Source organism: Chanodichthys erythropterus, chromosome 5, assembly GCF_024489055.1.
Source record: "Chanodichthys erythropterus isolate Z2021 chromosome 5, ASM2448905v1, whole genome shotgun sequence".
In the NCBI taxonomy this organism is placed as follows: domain Eukaryota; kingdom Metazoa; phylum Chordata; class Actinopteri; order Cypriniformes; family Xenocyprididae; genus Chanodichthys; species Chanodichthys erythropterus.
Window position 1 is genome coordinate 18951981 of NC_090225.1, and position 22837 is coordinate 18974817.

At 36.2% G+C, this 22837-nt stretch overlaps 1 protein-coding gene across 1 annotated transcript; it reads left to right on the forward strand.

Annotated features, from left to right (window-relative positions):
- The first annotated feature begins 3005 nt into the window (after positions 1-3005).
- pald1b (phosphatase domain containing paladin 1b) lies at positions 3006-22250 on the forward strand. Its single transcript, XM_067385317.1, has 21 exons — positions 3006-3052; positions 3356-3541; positions 3763-3865; positions 4030-4209; positions 4401-4565; positions 4661-4821; positions 6700-6775; positions 7514-7665; positions 7821-7914; positions 8109-8213; positions 8331-8426; positions 8542-8676; positions 9589-9705; positions 9808-9987; positions 12625-12822; positions 13054-13194; positions 13340-13411; positions 14280-14420; positions 15953-16108; positions 20914-21072; positions 21764-22250. Exons 1-20 carry the CDS (start codon positions 3006-3008, stop codon positions 21061-21063), a joined length of 2655 nt encoding a protein of 884 aa, XP_067241418.1. The 3' UTR covers positions 21064-21072; positions 21764-22250.
- The last annotated feature ends 587 nt before the right edge of the window (positions 22251-22837 follow it).

Sequence of the window (22837 nt, forward strand, 5' to 3'; positions counted from 1 at the left end):
TGCTAGCTTTGTGCACTTTTTCATTTATATACTGAATAGGCAACACTGTTTACAAGAAGAAGAAAAAAACTGAATTTTGCTGGAATTGTGCTGATTAAATTTGTCAATGTCAGCTTATACTCTGTCCCCCAAACCAGGCTTTTCTGCATTTCAGGCACGTGTGCAGCACCGTTGCTTGGAGATGGAGCTGTGCTGACTGGTGAAGAGATGAGAATCCACCCACCATACTCCTCTCCCATAACATTTATTGCCAGTGAAGGAGGTGGCCATCCTCTCCTCCTCCTCCTCCCCGTGTTATTCATCCGCACTGCTGTAAGATGTTGACTCGCTCTGCTGGATTCACACCTGACTGCATGTCTTTGGACCTGCGAGGGGTATTAATTGACAGGACTCAAGATGAGTGTGACATGGACTTGGTCTTCTACATTTAATTGCCTCTGTCAAGTCCTGACAGGTGTCTGAGAAAACAGGTAGCCAGGTGAGGAAACTTTTTATGATATTTACTTTCACTGTTAGCTTGTCTTGGCTTCAGGATAGAAATGTTGCCCTATTAAGTGTATAATTGTCTTTTTAAGTTGAATAAACTCTCAGAACATTGTGAAACAAAAATAGGTAGTGAGTGGGACATTGTATTTTAGAAACTATATCGTCAGTTACTCCGAAACGAACAACGAAAATAATTCCAAACGAAGCCACTGCAGAACGTGCCTGAATGAATCAGTGTTTTGAACGAATTGGTTGAGTGAATGATTCCATGCATGACTTGCTTAGTCACTCCTCGCCATCTCCTTATTGGAATAATATGTATTATGTCTATGGATGTAATATGCAGAAAGATTAAAAAAAACACCTAAACATTCTTTATTTCCGAATGTTCTATAGTTTATTTTATTTATGGCTTAAAAGAAGCAAAGGAAGACATACTGTTTTGTTGATGGGTCATTGACGAATAAGGTTTTTAAAAGTGTAAAAACATAATGGAAATATAATTAATTTTGAAGATATATTAGGTGTTAACAATGAGATTATGTGGTTTTTATAATCAATTAACACTGCTTTTGTCATTTTTTAAAAGATGGACAAAATTTGTCACCAAAAAAGTTTAAAAAAGTTTAACCAAAATTTGGTTTTACCGAATGATGATATTTTCAAACAATGCTAACAGTCTGATAACTAGCTAGCTAGTTGGCTAACAAAATGACAATCAAACATTTTATAATTTAGTACAAGTTTTTAAAATATTATAATATTTTCTCTTTTTTATGGCGGTTGTACTGAATGACCTGATGTTTCGGGACATGCGTATGAGCAAGTGAAAACAAGAATTTTTCAAATAGTTAAGAGAGAGTAACTTTCGTTCACAACCAGGTGTTTAAATGATGTCACATCCTGTCACATGATATTGACTGCATGACTTGATCCAAAATGGTCCCTGTATATTGGTTACCCCGAATGACATCAATGAAATGAATTTTTCTGGACATTCTTTCTCATAACAAAGCAACAACTTCACATAATTTTTATACCATTTTGCACTATGTTGATATACGATGTGATAAAATCATGACAGAATAAAAATATATACATTTAATACATTTTAAGATATTTTATTTACAAAAGAAATGGCTTTATTGGCCTTTGTTAACCGAATTACCTTTTGACACTTCAAAATCTTTAAAATACCTTTATATGTAGCAAAATATAAGTAAAACCTTTTGGATTCAATAAAAGAGATCTAGTTGTACTACCTTACATATTTTAGATGTCATATTTTATTACTATTAAGGACAAAAATGACCCATCACGTCATTGACCCTGATACAGTTGTCGCGATCCATAGGCCTAAACAAATGAATCTTGCCTTGTAGTAGCACTAGTTTGTAAAGGTAGTTAATTGAAAATGTACAATTAGTTAACACTTATTTAGAATAATTAAACTGAAGTTTGTTATTGTTATTATCAAAGGTCACTACGCATTGGTTCAGAGAATATCTTGTAACAGGTCCCTGGTTTGACTCGCCTGATGGATTATAAAACCTTTTAATGTTACAGTGTCTAATTGTTACACAGCCAATTATGTTTGTACCTGCATTGTTTCAGTATTTTCATATTCAGAATGTGATGTGGATTGAAATCTTAAATGAACAAATGTGGTCAATTGCGGTTTTCAAACTCCTAATTTTTCAGCGTGAATGAGGACGTGCCAATCACTGGTTACTCCTACTCACTGAATATCTGTGCACTGATCTGTGCAGCCTTGTACAAATCCATCCCGGGGCCTTTCCCATCCATATTTAGAGTTTTTTTGTTGTTGTTTTTGTTCTGTGACCGTGATACTCAGACACAACTGGAATTTAAATCAAGCCCTGCTCTTGATGCCAGCGACTCAGTATCCCAAACTTTCAAAAGACCAGCCAGTTATATAAACATAAGGCAGGAATGTCCTAATGACATTCACAGAGCTATCATATATTTCCCAGTGATATCTCTCTGGCACAAACTCGATCTTATAAGAGGAGGAGGGGAAAATAGGATTTGTTTAATTAACTGCATTATCACTGAAATCCATAGAGGAGATACGTTTGGGCTTCGTTACTCTGACATCAAACACGTTCAGTTGTTTTGAGTAGATGCAAAGGCATCAGAAATGTTTGATCTGGCAATCTTTCTTCTCACTTTTGGCTTTCTGTAATGTCTCCGTCATGGCCTTTGAATGGGCTGTCCTTGTGAATGTCTGGAGCCGCCCACACAGTCGTCTGGTTGCCAGATGTACTGTATTTCTCTGTGGCCCCCAAAAGGGTTGGAACTGTTATCCTGTCACTGTGAGAAGAGAACCAGAGAGGCACTGAGCGAGAAAGAGAAGAAAAGACACCAGCAAAACTTCAGTGGTGGTTTGAGTTGAAACAAAAGGCTTTTTATGTTGAGATTCTGCTAGCAGCAGGAAACTGAGTTTGTTCTGACGGGATTTACACTTAAAGAGAGACCTAAACTCTTCCTAAACTATGATGCAAAAAACAAAGGATGTGAACACACGCGGCACAGCTGTGAGACCGTAAGCCATTAATTTAACAATCAAATAACATGACAAAGATGCTATGCACATTCAATTTGACTTACTGACTTACTTTTAGGTGTAAAACATATTTAAAGTGATTATAAAGCTTCAATAATGTGTTTTATTATTATTATTATTTTTTTTTTTTGGTGTTTCAGAGGAAGGAAATTGAATTGTTGTGGTCCCACTGCACATAGTGCATCTGGCAAATGTGCCAATGTTAGAAATAACCCCATGTAAAATGACAAACATGTCTGCCTGTTTACTTTATATTAGTCACAGTATAAATCCTCATTCCAGCTCTGTGCAGATTATGGGTACGAGCGCCAGTGCAACTTCCCAGGCTGCTCCCCTTGCACCTACACACCAGGCTGATCACCAAGGGAACAGCATGGCCGAGCACAGGCGCTCATTGCAGTCGGTGAACATTCGTAACAGCAAGGCTAAGTCCATCATCACAAACAAGGTGGCCCCTGTTGTCATCACGTAAGTGACAAGTGCAACATGATGCTTTTTAAAACTGACCGTAAGAGCCCACTTATGCACAAAATGTCACGCCTGTGTGTTACTCTTTGAGTGAAAACAGTTGTGGATGCCATCAACAACTTCACTTTGAATTAAAGGATGAGACAAACATGTACTATCATCAGTTGTGGACTTTTAATATATACCATTTCAAAAACATTATGAGTTTTGTCTCTATACAGAAATAACTGCAGGGAAGAGTTTCAGATTCATGACAAGATCCAATCTTCCAACTACTCGATGGGAAGCATATCTGACCTGCTGCCTGAGCACTACCTAGTGTTGGTATGTTTTTTTGAGATTTAAACTAAATATTTAGTGCTTTTTGTTTGAAAAGCCTCAAGATGTATTAGGTAATGCAGCAATGACCATGAGATGTAAATCAGTGCATGGAAATTTCTTGTCGTTTACGATGAAATAAGTTTTATGACTTGTTTTATATTGTCCAGGGGGAGTTTTTTATGATACAGGATGTATACAATAGAGCTGATGTCTTAAATACTACAAAAAGCCATGGGGCCCCCAACTTCCGCAAGGTCAAGGGAAACTACCCCCTTTTTGGAATGGGCCAACCTAGCCTGAATGGTTTCAAACAGGTCCTCCAGAGACTGCAGATTGATGGCTGTGAGGTTAGTGAGTGGTCCTTTGAGTAGGATGTAAGGCAATGTGGCACATTTCATGAATACAGTACACTTTGGGGTCCCAAAGTCTATTTTGTTCTGTCCAAACTCCAAACCTTGACTACCATATATTCTGCAGATAGGCCTTCAAATAATGATCTCAGATGAATTGCTGTTTATTTCACAAAATATGTGTACAGGAGGTGATTTTCTTCTGCGTGAGGGAGGAGCCAGTGGTGTTCTTCCGCTCAGATGGAGACTTTATTCCGTACACTCCCAGAAGAAGAGAAAACCTCCATGAGAACCTGCATGACCTGGACAGAGAGCTCAGTGCAGAGCAAATAGAGCTCTCCATCCGAAAAGAGGTCAGTTATAGAGCAGGATCGACTGCCATCCTGTTATGATGAGATGTCATAGTGTCTGTTCCATGTCAGTTTTTTAATTCTCTGATTTTCTCCAGTTGTGTGACTTTGCTAAGCTGAGTGAAAATATGTTCTATGTCTATAATGACATTGAGCATTTTAAAGATGAACCTCAGCAGGTTCAGATTCTGTCAGAGGAGGACATTCATGTCACTGAGGAGGTCTACAAAAGACCTCTCTTCACTCAACCATTACACAGGTATTTCCTCATATTTTATTACAGTGCTCAGCGTAAATGAGCACACCCACTTTGAAAAGTAACATTTTAAACGATCTCAATGAACACAAAAACAATTTCCAAAATGTTGACAAGACTAAGTTTAATATAACATCTCTTTAACTTATAACATGAAAGTAAAGTTAATAATATAACTTAAATTACACATTTTTCAATTTTACTCAAATTAGGCTGATGCAAAAATGAGTACACCCCACAACAAAAACTACTACATCTAGTACTTTGTATGGCCTCCATGATTTTTAATGACAGCACCAAGTCTTCTAGGCATGGAATGAACAAGTTGGCAACATTTTTCAACATTTATCTTTTTCCATTCTTCAAGAATGACTTCTTTTAGAGACTGGATGCTGGATGGAGAATGATGCTCAACTTGTCTCTTCAGAACTCCCCATAGGTGTTCGATTGGGTTCAGATCAGCACCATGAATTTTTCTTTGTATTCCTCACCTTTGTGACGCCATATAGTTTTGAAGCCATCAGTTCCAAAAACATTTATCTTGGTCTCATCACTCCAGAGTATAGAGTCCCAGTAGTCTTCATCCTTGTCAACATGGGCCCTGGCAAACTCTTGTACCTGGGTTTTAAGAGAGGCTTCTTTCGTGGAAGGCACCCATGCATGCCATTCCTCTGCAGTGTACGCCATATTGTGTCATGGGAAATAGTCATCCCAGTTTGGCTTTCTACTTCTTTAGATAACTGCAGTGAACTTGCATGGCGATTTTCTTCAACCCTTTTCATCAGAAGACGCTCCTGTCAAGGTGTTAACTTCAGTGGACGACCTGGACGTCTCTGTGAGATGGTTGCAGTTCTATCTTTTTTAAATTTTTTGTACCACTTTTGCTACAGTATTCTGACTGATAAGTGAAGCTTTGCTGATCTTCTTGTAGCCTTCTACTTTCTGGTGTAAAGAAATTATATTCTTTCTCAGGTCTTGTGACATTTCTCTTCCATGTGGTGCCATTGCTGACAGCATGAAATGGGAAGGAGTTTTAACACCCTTTTATAGTCAACTGTCTGCTGGACACCTGTGTAATGAATAATTAGACTCACCTGTGGTTGAATTCTTGTTAAATTAGACATTTGTAGTCTAAAATTTAGCTTTGCTCCAGAGACTTTCAGTGGGGTGTGCTCATTTTTGCATCATCATTGTTTTTGTGTTCATTGAGATATTGTTTAAAATGTTACTTTTCAAAGGGGGTGTACTCATTTATGCTAAGCACTGTACATTATAAATTTGTTCAAATTTTCAAAAGTTTGAGGTCAGTAAGATTTTAAATGTTTTTTAAAGAAGTCTTTTATGCTCACCCAGGCCTAGTTTATTTTAAAAAACACAGTAAAAAAACGTAATAATAATATATTTAAGTCTAATTTATTCCTGTGATGGTAAAGCAGTATTCAGCGTCACATGAAGAAGCTTCTTCTTATTTAATTATTATTATTTTGAAAACAGTTGTGTTGCCTAATTTTTTTTTTTTTTTTTTTTTTTTGTGGAAATTAGGATACATTTTATTTCAGCATTCATTAATGAATAGAAAGTTCATAAGAACAACATTTCAACATACAAACATTCTTTTGTAACATTATAAATGTGTTTAATGTCACTTTTGATCAATTTTAATGCATCCTTGCTGAATAAAAGTCTTATTGACCACAAACCTTTGAACAATAGTCTACATAAAATAATCGATGACACCAATTCATATAAAAAAATAAAAGAAATCTGTTGTAAATTAAATTAAAACATGAAAAAAATGTATGCTGATATATGAATGAAAATGTGTCTTAAAATTTAGATGTTTTAGTTTTATGTATTGATGATGAATTTTGTTGAATTTAGATATTACAGATTACCGCTCCCTATGGAAGGGGCACCACTGGAGGAGACATTTGATTCCTTTGTTAATATACTCAGGGTAAGACCTCCATGAATATTATATATCTTTTTTCTCCCTCTACTTTCTAAGTTTAAAATAACTCCATGTGAGCTCTGGTTTATTTATATCTGATGATTTGTGTCACTGAACCAATAATTCATCCCAAGAACCCATCGCTAGCCAGCAAACTTTATTTATATTTCAATGTCACCAGTAACATCAATCTTTGAAAACCATATTAACACAGAAAAAAGTTATAAATGTTAACTTAAGACCATGAAAAATGTCTTCAGGTATCTTCTATGGTAAGGAAATGGTTTGTTTTTTTCATTTTTTCCATCTTGATTTTATTTTCCTTTTATCAGAGTTGGACTGACACAACCAAAAATGAACATGTATTCTCTTTTGAGGTTACAGAAATTTATACACAATTATATATTGGGCTAACTCATTTGCCTGGTTTCATAGACAAGGCTTATGCCTAGTTCAAGACTAAAATTGATGTTTAAGCTGTCTTAGCTGAAAGCAACTTGCACTGACATATCTTAAACCATATCATTGCCATTGTTTTGTATCAGCTAAACATCAGTATTTTTTTCTAAGGCATGTTTATAAAAGCAATTTAAATGTCTTAATTTAACTAAAGCCTAATCCTGGCTTAATCTAAACCAGGCCATTGTGTTTTTGTGGTATGAATGACATAGATTCATGGTATTTACTTGGATTTTAGTTTGAACAATGTTCTTTCACAAATTCACCATCCTTTATGGCCACCAGGAGACCCCAAACCTCTCTGTGATGAGGGACAGCTCCAGACATCTGCCTGCACTGCTCTTCAGCTGCCAGGTGGGGGTGGGACGCACCAATCTTGGCTTAATCCTGGGAGCTTTAGTCTTACATCACCTGCAGGGGGCATCAAAGAGCCCCAGGTACCTATAGTACACTGTTAGTGCAGTTTCAATTACTGTTTACCTTCTCAAAGAAGAGCATTATTTATGAACTAATAACACTCTTCTACAATAATATTGTGTTTTAAGGTCATTTTCTCTGTTTAAGTTCTACCTAGTCTCCTTTTCTTTCACAGGCAGGAAATGCAGAAGAGTGAACACAAATTGGATTTCCAAGTGATTCAGTTGCTAATCAGTCGCCTACCTAAAGGTCAACAACTTCTTGATGAGGTTAGAGTGTATTAATGCTGTTTGTAAAACTCGTGGCTCATGAAGTGCTCCAATTTCTTTCAAGTGTGTATTCATTTGTAAAAGTAAATAGAAACTAAGCCTTTTACCTCTTACAAAACATAACACATTAGGATTTAATGAATGAATGGTTTTATATAAATCATTTTAAGTGCTTTTTTTGGTATACACCACAGGTTGATGATGCTATTGCTATGTGTTCAGAGATGCATAACATAAAAGATGCCGTGTATGAAAACAAACTAAAGCTTGAAGGCATTGGCAAAGACTTCCAGTTTCAAGTGGGTCTCGACTGAAACATTCATGTGTTTAACTGCTATAAAACTTGCTTTAATGTAAAATTTAATGTCTTACATGAAGGTCACATATTTGTGTTATTCACACATTTTTGTTTGCAGGGAAGCAGCACAAAAGGCTATTTCAAGCAAAGAACACTGCGGAGTCTTGAGCGCTATGTGTACCTACTAGTATTCAATGCGTATCTTCATGATCAGGTATTGCTAACTAAATTCTACCATATTATCATATATAAAAGCAGTCATTTCTGTCAGAATATGCCATAATTTGAGTCATTTCTTCATTATCTGCTGTTTCTCTCCATCTCTGTAGTATTCACAGGCATTTCCCCTGAGCTTCAGTCAGTGGATGTGTATGAATGCTTGGATTTACAGACTGCTGGCCAGCATGGATACCTCAGAACTCTCAGCACCAGCAAACCTTATAACCAGTGGGATTCGAGTTCTGGTAAGGGCTCAACTGCAAACCCAGTTAAGAATTGTTGGTTCCCAGAACATTAGTTTATGGTTATAGAAAGCCTAAAACCTAAATATAAAGTATATATGAAGTTTATAAAGTTCCCCAAAACATAAGCAATTGGGAACCATACAATAACCTTAGGGGAAGGTTCTGTGTTTGCTGAGATGACATAGAATAAATATTAAATATTAAAATAGCTAAAATGTTCATAGTTATACTACTTAAAGGGTTAGTTCACCCAAAAATTCTGTAATTTATTACTTACCCTCATGCTGTTCCACACATGTAAGACCTTCGTTAATCTTCGGAATGCAAATTAAGATACTTTAGTTGAAATCCGATGGCTCCGTGAGGCCTCCATAGGGAGCAATGACACTTCCTCTCTCAAGATCCATAAAGGTACTAAACATATTTAAATCAGTTCATGTGAGTACAGTGGTTCAATATTAATATTATAAAGTGACAAGAATATTTTTGGTGTGCCAAAAAAACTAAATAACGACTTATTTAGTGATGGCCGATTTCAAAACACTGCTTCAGGAAGATTCGGAGCATAATGAATCAGCGTATTGAATCATGATTCAGATTGCATGCCAAACTGCCAACGGCTGAAATCACATGACTTTGGTGCTCCGAACAAGCAGATTCGATATACTGATTGTTCACTTTCATCATGTTTTGTCCTTGAATAGTCCTTTTCTTGCTTGAGTTGATCTGATATATCAGTCTTTCTAAAAATGAATACTATAAGCATAGACTGAATCTTATTAACATGAGGTTTTCTAGCCCAGCTCTTATCAGAGGTAAACTGTGACCTCCTCCTCCTCCTTTAGCTCAGCAGATTCTCCTAAAACATAGGCATGCACTTATGCAAATAATATCTTCGCTTTTTTTTTAAAGGTGTCCAGTGAGTTTTTAACAACGGATCTGCTCAGTACAGCTAAGGAGATGAAAGTGGCCAATTTCAGACGTGTTTCCAAAATGGCTTTGTATGGAATGGGCCAGCCAAACTCTGAGGTAAATCCTTTCTGAAGCTCATTTCAACAGCCTAGTCTTCTAAATTGTGGCTGTCTGTATGCATAATACTAACTACTCAAAGCTTGTTTGTGCCCATTTCAGGCTATCACTGTTGTGATGTCGTACCTGACAGATCAGAGGCGAGGGCACTCCACAATTCTCTGGCTGAATCTGCAGGAGGAGCTTGCGCTGGAAGCAAATGGACAAATGTTCACCCCACGAGAGCCAGGCTGTCTGGAACAGCCTATTCCAGTCTGTGTTCAACATCCACAGCAGCTCCAGGTGCGTTTCTGTTCAGGGCAGATCTGTAGTAGTAGCAATGTGTATTATTAAATGGAATTAAAGAGGGTAGTCTTCATTTCTGTGGCTTTATATGACTGGACCAGATGAAGTTGTTGTAGGTACAGCATGCATATACTGTGTGCATTGAAATACAATGCAGTACATTGTACAGTTAAAAACAATGTGCAGTATACAGGGGCTAAACATGCTAATGCATGCAGCAGCACATCATGTGTGTTTGAAATGTATAGTGGTTGGGATTCTGATTCATCCAAGTGACTCGAATCTGTTCTCCAAAATGTTTTGTAACAGGTTATGCCCATAGATATATACTACTGTTCAAAAGTTTGGGGTTGACAAGATGTTTTAAATTTTTTTAAAAGAAGTCTTACCAAGACTGCATTTATTTGATCAAAAATTCAATTAAAACAGTAATATTGTGAAATTTTTAGCAATGGTAAATGGCCGTCTCTACAGGAAATGGAGCTGGCACTGAAGCAGGATGTCCTGGGGTGTGAGAAGTGGCTGGAGGCAATGTTCCCTCTAATTTTTTTTCTCGATGAGCAAAACTTTTCTCTGTTGAGCGCACATTTTGGTCACCTGAGCAAAAACATACTTTATATCAGACCTGTACAATGAACATAAACACACACAAAAAATGGTTTTATCATGCAACTGTAACATTTAACTTTAATGTGCCGTTTCTATTTTATTTGACCCTTGATGTAACTTAGTGATTTATTAAATAATATGTTTGAAAACAAGCAGTTCATTCAATAAATTAAGCATTTAGTTTAATTTTAGGTTACTTGAGATTTTTTCACATTGCTTATTTTTTCTATTAAAAAATAATTTCTGTCCTCCTGCAGGTCAGTTCAATTATTTATATTAATATAATATGAGCAGTTACAATGATTGTTTGGAACAACCATAATGTGTTTTTGTACAGTCAATTATTAGCAACAGACAGTGTTAAACCATGGAAATTACATTTTTATTGCTTATGAATTTCCCAGATTTTATATACAAGGAGATTTCAAGATTTTTCGTGGGCTGGAGCCCTAAACAATCCCCTTGTGAGATCAATTTTTTATTAGGCTTACATTATAATATAATAAAATATAATATTTAAGTATTTAAACTGATATACAGTATTATTTTATGTATTATACAGTATTATGCTTCCATTTGTTTTAATATATTATATAGTAAAAAACAAACTGAAGCATTAACAGATCTGATAACTAATCTAATATTTTTAAGAAAAGTGAACGTTAACTCTTTTATAGTTATCTAAACATCCCTGAAACCCACACCACCACCACATACAAAAATCTTTTTAAACAGAGGTATATGACTGATGATGTATTTTGAGTTTGCACGCTACACCTGTGGTGGGTGTGTGATTGTAAATGTCTCAGAGTTTTGTTAGCATTCTGCCCATCATCCGTTATTTCCACCACTTTTCATTAAAACATGGCGTTTTATTTCACATTTCTTTTCGTTTCGCGTTGCCTCTCGTGTTGAGGTATTTAGTCCGCAAACATGACAGTATTCTTACCGCGACTGTTTTGGCTCAGGGCCAGTCAGCTCACACGCGCTTCTCTTTCTATGGAATCTGTAAACCGCATTCAACGGTTCCAACTCTATAGCGACAATCAAATGGATTTCCCCACACAGGATTTTCATGTCTGTTCTCTGCGCGGTCGCGCACGCGCACGCGCGCGCGCAGCTTAGAGGGAACATTGCTTGGAGGCGATTTAAAATAACTGCTTTCTGTTTTAATATATTTTAAAATATAATTTCTTCCTGTGATAGCAAAGCTGAGTCACATAATCCTTCAGATATCATTCTAAAATGCTGATTTGGTGAAAACTTTTCTGAATATTTTTAATGTTGAAATGTTGTGATGCTTAGGCTAATTTGTTTTTTATAATTTTTCAGTGAATAAAAAGTTCAAAAGAACATAATTTGAAATAGAAATCATCATGAATGTCTTTACTGTCACTATTAATCTATTCATAGGCCTACTTGATTAATAAAAGTTTTAAATTCTTTCAAAATAAAGTCTTATTGACCCCAACGTTTTATTTTAGATTAAGTGTAACTAAATTAAAAGTAATGACATGATAGGATACTCGTGGATACTCGCTTGCTGCTACCTACTGGTGTAAGCATTTACACCATTGGTTGAGTCAATCAATTAAAAAAAGGGTTGTCCTTTATTAACATTTGCGTGAGTTCATGTAAGTGAATGAAAACAATTCACTTTAATGATTTGTTCAAAAAGACTGATTTGGAAACGAAGGAAACATGCAATTTACCTATAAAACATTGAATGCTTCAGTGTGCAGAATTATTGTGGTTCCATTTAAGATGATACTTCCTGTCAAAAAAGAGTGTAAGTGTAAGTACATATTATGGCTCAGTGACGGTCTTATTTTAGGCCATATTTTTTACTTATTTCATTACACAAGCAATTAAATATTTGGTCCACCTAACATTTTGTTAAATATTTGTCTTTGTTACATGTACAATAGCTTTTGATTTCATTATAAATCTAAGATTCTCACCTGCAAGAATTGCTGCTTTGATCTAAGAACCGAAAAATGTTTAGCAATGCTAAATGGCCAACAGGAAATGGAGCTGGCACTGAAGCAGGATGTCCTGGGGTGTGAGAAGTGGCTGGAGGTAATTACAGAGCAGGATAAACAGATGAGGATGTTTAGGAGTTGTCACACCATAGAGGAGCTCTTTGTCCATCAGAAGACCATTCATCCAGGACTCGGCTACCAACGGATTCCCCTGTCTGACTGCTGCGCACCTAAAGAAGAGGCAAGACAGTACACCAGGGGTGGCAAGCTTTGGTCATGAAGAGCCACAGTCCTACAGAGTTCAGCTCCAATCCTGATAAAAACTTGATTAGCTTGTTCAGGTGTTTTTGATTAGGGTTGAAGCAAAACTCTGCAGGATGTGGCTTTCCAGGATGTTCGCCACCCCTGCAGTACATTTTAAAGCATGGTATAGATTTGACACTTTAGTTGAAATGTTGTTGCTCTTCCTCAGGTTTTTGATCAGTTGTTGGAGGCCATGAAGAGCAGTCTGGCTGAAGACCCTACCTGTGCTTTCATCTTCAACTGTCATGATGGTAGAGACCGAACTACTGCAGCTATGGTCATTGCCACTCTCACCCTGTGGCACATTAATGTAGGTTATTTTCTGCTGTCGGCTGTTGAAGTGGGGAGAGGAAGCAAGAATTAAAATGTTCACCTCCAGGACATTGATTTAATAGTTGAAAAATGTCTGAACTGAGCTCAAATCAGTTTCATAAACTTGACCCTGTCTCCTGCAGGGCTTTCCTGAGTGTGAAGAAGATGAGATTGTAAGTGTTCCAGATGCCAAGTACACCAAAGGAGAGTTTGAGGTACATGTTGAGGACATGTTTCTGTAAAAAGCTGCCAACCTTAAAGGGTAGGTTCACCCAAAAATGAAAATTCTGTCATTAATTGCTCATCGTTCCTCACCTGTAAGATGTTCGTTCATCTTCGGAAGCCAAATTAAGATATTTTTGATGAAATCCGATTTGTACATGACTTGTCTGTAGAAAGCAATTTAACCACCACTTTCAAGGTCCAGAAGGGTGCTAAAGACATCGTTAAAACAGTAGACGTGACTGCAGTGGTTCAACCTTAATTTTATGAAGCGACGAGAATACATTTTGTGTGCAAAAACAAAAATAACTTTATTCAACAATATCCTCTCTTCTGTGTCATTCTCATACGCTGTTTACATTCAGCACTTCCAGGTTTTACATCAGAACGCCAACTCATTATGACAAGAGAAGATATTGTTGAATAAAGTCACTTTTTGTTTTGTTTTGTTTTTGTGCACAAAAAGCATTCTTGTTGCTTCATAATAATAAGGTTGAACCACTGTTTTAAACAATGTCTTTAGTACCTTTCTGGACCTTGAAAGTGGTGGTTAAATTGCTGTTTATGGATGGTTCATATACCTCTTGGATTTCATCAAAAATATCTTAATTGGTGGATTAAATTGAGGATGAACGAAGGTCTTACGGTTGTGGAACTACATGAGGGTGACTAATTAATGACAGAATTTTCATTTTTGGGTGAACTAACCCTTTAAACAAACATTTTGTAATATTTTAACATTTGAATTTAATAATTAATAAACATGAACCCACCTGTGATCTGTAAATGCAAATTGAATGATTATTTTTGGATCATATATGTGATGAAGTTTGACCCATGCATGCATGTGTGTTCGTTCAGGTGGTGATGCAGGTGGTAAGGGTGTTACCTGATGGCCATTGTGTGAAGAGAGAAGTGGACGCTGCTCTAGATGTTGTTAGTGAGACAATGACACCCATGCATTACCATTTACGGGAAATCATCATATCCACTTACAGACAGGTAAAGTGTGATTAATACATTATATACACATTGTGCATATTGTAATAGTAATATTTTTATGTGTTTGTTCGCATACAGTTCAACAAGAAAGGTCGACTGTAAAAATGGAAGTTAATAAGACAGTCAGTCAGTGCTCCTTATTTTAAGAGTCATGTTAAATAATAGATTGCTTCCATAGCATGTGTCTTTGTAGCTAACATAGCCTTGAGAAGTCCATAGAGGTACAATTTTCTCATTTGTACTGATGCACTCAAAGGGACCGAGAGATTATTAACGCCCATTGCAGTGCCTCTGAATGTGTGCATTAGGTGAAAGCACTCAATGTGTTTAATTTGAGGCTGAAAAACATGAAGGCCTTGGAAACAGCGACATAAATGAGTAGAGAGCTTTCAAAAGACTGCTTTGAAAAACCCTGCAGATATTTGTTATGGTCCAAAACTCTAAAGTTTTATATTTCGAAATATGTTCTGATGCACAGATGCAACTCATTTGGATCACCTATTATGCCAGTTATGAAACAGTTGTTACAGTAGCTTATACATTGCATGAAATGCATCGCTGCAAGTCCTTTTACTCAGAGAGTTTGCATGTTCTGGCTAGTTTAGAGGCACAGCTGCCTCAAAAGCTCTTGATTAATTCTGTGAAATTGTGTGGATTGCATGTTAATTTGCACTTGCTTTATTTCCTCTTGAATTGTCACTTAATTAAATACAATGAGGTCCAAAAATCTGAAGACCACACACTGAAAGTCTGTACTTTTTTAACTTTATCCTGTAAAATGATATTCATGTACATTTTTAATTAATCATTAACTTGTATTTTCATGAGCGGTCTCAGACTTTTGATCCCATTGTAGAATATTAGAGTCAAAAGAAAAGGTTGACGTGAAAAACTGAAAGATATTTGGCTTTCAGACATGGCCTGGCAGGTGTAGTGCACTTGCGATAACAGGTCAAAAGTGACTTGATTTAAATCAACAAGTCAACATTGTCCCTTGATGCTAATGCAAGTGACCCAAATCCCCAATCCTGTTCTCTTCTCTTCTCCCGTCCTTTCTTGTCATCTCCCTTACTGTCTCTGTTGATAAAACATGGAAAAGGTGAAAAAAGTTGGTTCTTTGCTGGGTGATCATTTGCATGTAACATTAACCTACCTTATTCAAACTTATTTTGAAAATTATCTAATTTGAAAACGGTGGAGGCTCTTTGTTTTAGAGTATTGTGGAAATGTCTACCTGAGATATATTCAATAGATTACTGACTTTCTAGAGCATAAGTTGTTAAATATAAGGTCAATTCAGCAATATGCACCTCGTTTTAAACACTGGTGTAATTTAAGCCCTGTTTGTGTAGATCTCAGAGGCTGTTTTATACCACCCACAAGACAACCTTACCAAAGTAAACAGATTTTGAAAATTATAACTGAACTGATAATCTTCATTGATAAACTATGTTGTGCATCGGCATTTTGTCACAAATAAGAGGGAAACTACAGGAATAACAATGAGTTTACTGGCATTTCTCCCTCCTCAGATTAAGATGGCTAAATCGGAGGCTGATGCTCAGTGGTTGCGGTTAAGGAGCCTACAGTACCTCGAGCGCTATATTTATCTCATCCTGTTTAACTGCTACCTCCATCTGGAGAAGAAAGACTCCTGGAGGCGATCCTTCAGCCAGTGGATGTACCAGGTGAAGCCTGATTCACTTGCTTACTTTAGGAAAAGAAATATATCATATGCAAGATGATTTTCATGCTTAATAGAGTGTATTCTAATTGACACAGCTAATACTTTCTTCCTGAATTGTGAAATAACAAAAAGAAACATAAACATTTTTTTTTTTTTAAGTTGAATAAAAATATATATTTTAACTAAAATAAAAAAAATTTGCAATTTAATGTTAGAGAATTCAGAGCTCCGTTATATCAGATATTATGACCACATCTACACTTGGTAATGCCAATTAGTTTTTTTTTTCAGTCATTTCATTGATCTAGTAAATATGCAGAATCTTAAATATTTCTAGTTCATTTTACATCATAACTTTTCTTTGTTTCCAGTTGTTCAAAAAACTAAAATAATTTTTCTGCTTCACAATGTGCTCTCACTTTTATGCTAGCATCCAAGTAGCAAAAAGTGACTTACTGTATTAGCCTTTTTTCACTACAGATGACCCAAAACATCAGAATAATGTTTGCTGTTTTAAAGTTATCAGCAGCTAAGCTTTTAAAGGTCCTGTTTTTCGTGTTTTTTTGAAGCTTTGATTGTGTTTATAGTGTGCAATATAACATGTTCATGTTTCGCATGTAAAAAAACACAGTATTTTTCACATAATTTACTTATCTGTATACCGCTGTTTCACTGTCATAAAAACGGGCTGATGACTTCCTTGTTCTATGAAGTCCCTCCTTCAGAAATACGTAATGAGTTCTGATTGTGCTAGCGGTTCCTGTGTTGTGATTCGACAGCAGCTTAGCGCTCCTTGCCCGGAAAGGTCCCGCCTCTTACCATAATGTGTGCTGCACATAGTTTTACATGTGGATTATTGTGGTGTTGTGCCGAATGAACACAAAAGACAATAATTCCCGAGAGACTGAACTCTTTAATCTCCACAAGCAGCGACAGAAATTGTATGTAAGCACTCACTCAGAAGAGTACCTCACATGGAAAACAGACATAGTCCCCTCTTGTGGCCATTATGTGCACTGCAGTCCAACATTAACTATTGCAGTAAGGATACCACAATTATAATTTTCGGGATCCGAGTTAAACATAAATTGTAACCATTGATCTCTAAGTACAGCATCACTGGGAAGGCCAAACAAAGGTGATTAGACTGCGGGATGAAAATAACAGCGTTTCGACGACATGGTGACAAACACACTCTACAAACGCAACTCTTTCTCTTTTCCGTGGGAGCGCAACAAGACCACGCCCCCTTTTTTGTGTATTCCTGTGGGCGGAGGTTAGTCAAAAAGCTGTTTTAGTGACGTCATTAAAGAAGGAAGTAGAGGGATGTAGTCCAAACTGGCCGTTCGATGTAGGCGACTTCTGTTAAATAAAATATCTCGCTTGGCATTGAACTTTGAGCTTTAACATTTTACAGATTTTATTTATACTCTAACAACAACATTACACACTAACTAAAGTTTGAAACATGGGATCACGAAGAATGGGACCTTTAAGTTCAGTTTCAGTCTGGAGAAAGATGTGCAGGTATAATAACCTACCACTCATACTAAACACACAAGCCTATCTACAGCCTTTTTTTTCTGTAATTTTGAGTGGGACACCCATGGTGCAGTGGAGTAGACCTTGTCTTAAAGGGCACCTATTATGCCCCTTTTTACAAGATGTAATATTGGCCTTGGGTGTCCCCAGAATGTATTTGTGAAGTTTCAACACAAAATACCCCACAGTTAATTTATTATAACCATTTGAAAATGTCATTTTTGGGGCCTGTTTTAAAAAGAGCTGTTTTGGTGTGTACCACCTTAAATATAAATGAGCTGCATATCCCCACCCTGCCTTTGGATGAGGGCGTAACTTGCATACCTATGGCAATAAACAATGGCTGAGAGTGAGAGACCCGCTGTTTTGTATGGCATTCAGCCGTACATGTTTACTGTGATAACGTTTACTAAGTACGTTAGATACACACTATACAAACAAGGTTTAAATTATATACACCGACATTCTACTATGACGACAACAACTTTAGACGCATTTGTTATTGAATTGGCTGAAATCGACTGAAATTACTATTTGCTCAAAAAACATTAAATACACTTACTTCTTCTGGAGGTGACGTTGGATCGCGAACAGTAGGCAACGATCCACATTTGAGGATTAACTTTGAAGCAAGACCTGCTTTGAATTGACCCTCGTTCTCAAAACAGTCAGTCAAAAAATGATTCGCGCAAACATAAACATATTTTGGAATTTTGAGTGGCGCCTTTCCTTCGTAAATAAAATCCATCCACTGCGTTTTCAGTGGCTCTGATGTCGGAAGTAAGTGAAAACTACTATGTTCATTATTACATCCCACAACAGAACACTTATGTTTCTTAGGAGACATTACCGGCTGTCATTGAAACAATGGAGGATGGTTGACAGATCACCGACGGCGGGTTCTATGCTAAAACCAGATTGTCAATCAAACCACGTGGGTGGGGCTTAGCGCAATTCTACGTCACAGTGAGAGCAATCTTAGAACAGGGCGTTCTGAGACAGTGCTTATGAATTATTGAGATTGTAAAAAAAACACTGGGTGGATTTTTCTCATTCTAGGGTGGTTTTGCTCACACACTGCCAACACACATTTATCGTCAAACACCATGTAAAAGTGAATTTTGCATAATAGGTGCCCTTTAAGGCAAGATGAATGGCTGAACATGGCCTCAGACTCACTGTGCAGCAGCTAAACATAGTTCTAAGTTCCATGAAACATTCATGAGAAAATCTCAGTCTGTCAATATGAAGTTGAAAATGTATTCTGTCTTATTCAGAGGTTTCTTGAGTCAAGACTTTGTTTATAGCCAAGGGTTTTTAACTTGGTTTGATGGGGTAGCAGAGAATTGGAAGACTATACAGTAAGTCACCTAGTGTTTTCTTATTTTTTACTATTAAAACTATGGTTGTGAATTGGAAAAAATGAATAAATAAATAAATGAATAAATCTTTTTAAATCAATTTTTGACCTTTAAAAAACAGAAATAAATAAAATACTGTAAATAAATATAACATAAGCAAGATTTTTCAAAAATGTTTTTGTAAGAATTGTTCACCAAGGCTGCATGTATTTAATAACACTGTAAAAATATTACTATTATGAAATATTATTATAATTTAAAATAATCATTTGCTATTTTGATTTATATATATATATAAAAGTAATTTATTCCTGTGATGGGAAAGCTAAATTTTCAGCATCATTACTTCAAACGGTGTCACATGATAACTTCAGAAATCATTCTAATATGCTAATTTGGTGTTTAAGAAACAATTCTTAATATTATCAATGTTGAAAACAGTTGTTCTGCTTAATTATTTGGTGGTAAAAGTGTGATACTTTTTCCTTGAATAGAAAATATAAAAACAGCATTTAGTTGAAATGGAAATCTTTTGTAACATAAATGTATTTTATGTTACTTTTGATTAATTTAATGCATCAATGCTAAAAAAAAAACGTAGTTGAATATCAAGAGTTCAGTACATGGAAAAGACATACACTGAGTTTCAGACTCCATTGTTTCCTCCTTCTTATATAAATCTCATTTGTTTAAAAGACCTCCGAAAAACAGGCAAATCTCAACATAACACCGACTGTTACGTAACAGTCAGAGTGTACGCCCCCAATATTTGCATATGCCAGCCCATGATCAAGCCATTAAACAAGGGCAGAACGTCTGGATGTGCACAGCTGAATCATCAGACTAGGTAAGCAAGCAAGAACAATAGCGAAAAATGGCAGATGGAGCAATAATAACTGACATGATCCATGATAGCATGATATTTTTAGTGATATTTGTAAATTGTCTTTCTAAATGTTTTGTTAGCATGTTGCTAATGTACTGTTAAATGTGGTTAAAGTTACCATCGTTTCTTACTGTATTCACGGAGACAAGAGCCGTCGCTATTTTCACTATTAAACACTTGCAGTCTGTATAATTCATAAACACAACTTCAATCTTTATAAATCTCTCCAACAGTGTGTAATGTTAGCTTTAGCCACGGAGCACTATCAATCTCATTCAGAATCAAATGTAAACATCCAAATAAATACTATACTCACATGATCCGACGCATGCATGAAGTATGCATGATGAACATCTTGTAAAGATCCGTTTTGAGGGTTATATTAGCTGTGTAAACTGTGTTTATGCTGTTCAAGGCAAGCGAGAGCTCCGGGGGAGGGGGAGCACGAGAATTAAAGGGGCCGCAACCTATATATCGGTGCATAGTTAATGATGCCCCAAAATTTGTTTTTAAGGTAGATTCAGCTGGTGAAGCACTTTGTGGGTTTTCTCATTTGTGAAGTAAATTGAAAACGCAACATTCTTTCAAGGCCACAGAAGTTTTTTTTACCATCATCCTTTAAGTGAACAGCTACGAGACCTATGAAAATTACTTGTGTAAAGCTTCCAGTATACCCATCTTAAATATATTCAGAAAATGCAAATATGTAATACACTCTTAAAAATAAAGGTTCTAAAAGGGTTTTTTTGCAGCGATGCCATTGAAGAGCAATTTTGGGTTCCCCAAAAGAGCCTTTCAATGAACCGTTCTTGAAATAACCATTTTTCTGAGTGTGAAAACCATTGTAATAATATAAAGATCCTTTTGTGCAATGGAAAGGTTCAATGGATACTGAAGGTTCTTCATGGAACCTTCGATGCGCCTTTATATTTTATATTTAGAGTGTAGTGTATCATTTACTACTCCTTTTAATGTTGAAGTGTTTGAAATGCATTCATGATTTTTGCTGGTTTGCAGGTGGCAGCTAGAGCTGGCATCTATGCCATCCTCAACCATCTGGGCTTTTCTGAGTTTGAGAACCCTGACGACTCTCCGATGACCAGGCTCCGTTTCCGCTGGCTCCCACACAGTATCCAGTCTATTCCCATGAGAGGGGAACTTATTTAGAAAGGCACAGTATGTCGAACTGACCAAATACTGACTCACATTTCATATATTTTTTTATTTTTTATTACAATTTCTGTCAGACTTATTAAATCAAGAAGTGATTTAATGCATCCTGTTATCTTATTTACTTTTTTGACTATCTTTGGCTTTGTAGTGTTTTGTCCTTAAAAACATAAGACAACAAACACTGAAGATTGATTAAACCACACATTATCCACATATGAATATTAATAAAAGTTTTAATGCTGACCTTTAAAAGGTATATTTGCACACTGCAGTATATAAAACATTTAATTAATTGAGATTTGCATTCATGTAAATGGCTGTTATTAAATTACCCTTTTATGCATATTTATAGAACATTTTGCTTCAATATATCATTACATAAAACAGTAAAAGCCCATTAAGCATCATGTAATAATGCCATTCAGTTAAATGAGCTAATATGGAAGAAAAGAGCACAGCTTGATTGTTTTTAACCTGACGTTTTAGACTGAACAAACTGATGCCATTGTCATCATTTATTTCCCCCTGCTGCTACCCCTCAACCATTTATCAATCTGAAACATATGAAAAAGAAAAAGAAGCATTAGATGTGATTAATTACAAATTTCCTTGACAAACGGAAGGTACAGGGAGAAACAACTCATATAGTCTTAAAGGCACAGAATGTGTCTTGTTTCTTTTCCCTTATTTCCAGGCTCATATCACTGATGCCTGTGTGCAGAGGATTGTGGGCAGGATAAAGTGAACCCTGCTTGGCTCTCAGGAACAGTGAAGACTTAAGAGCCATGTGGTTTTGAGAAACTGTATCTCATACATATTGGAATCTACCATCTGCGTTGTCCTCCCAGCATTCTCTTGTTATTCGTATGTCTCGTGTCATGATTATACAACATTGTAGCATGCATCAGGAGACCCGTGCTTCACTGTTGGCGACTGAAGACTTCATTGTTAGTTTCTTTTATTTCCTCGGGACTCGGCTTCCTTCAATCTTCAGTTTTTTTATTTTTAGAATTATTTTTTGCTGATATTCCATCTCAGCTTAATCATACATCAGCCTCATGCATTTTTAATATATTTGGTTGTGAGGCAGTGACACATGTTCCAAATCTACAAGAACCTTGCCCACTCATAAGTCATAGTGAGATTGGGAACAAACAAATATTTATTGCCAGTTCTTGTCATAATAGTCATAAAACTACTTAACTCTGTTGTTGTTCCAGAGCATCACAGTTGTTTGTTTCCCCAGCGTTTCTTCACGACACAGTCTAGAGTATAGCTGTCCGTACATTTCAATGAACTGTCTTGTACTTTTTAGTTCACATATATTTTAAGGGCACAATATAATTGAGAACACTGACAGTTGAAATACTCAGCTCTGAATTCAGAGGTAATTTTATTGCATAGGAAAATAGGAAAACAACTGGAGCTGAGGTTGTATTTGGGTTTAATAGACTGTATAATGAGGACAGGGCTGCCAGGAACATTGAACAGAATGATGCTGAAGGACTTTTTTTTTACCACCACTGCCATACTGGCAAGATGATGGAGAGGTAATGATTTAATCTTATGTATTTTAGAAAGAATGTTTTAATAGAGCATTTCATAAAAAAATGCTTTTCACTGAAATGACTTAAACATGTTTCAACTGTAAGTTGCTTTATTTTAATTAAATGAATACTGTTTTTTAAATGTTGTCATGTAAAATGCAAATATTTCATAGTCAAATATTTTTTTGCAATTTGAAATTTTAAGTAAATATTTATATATA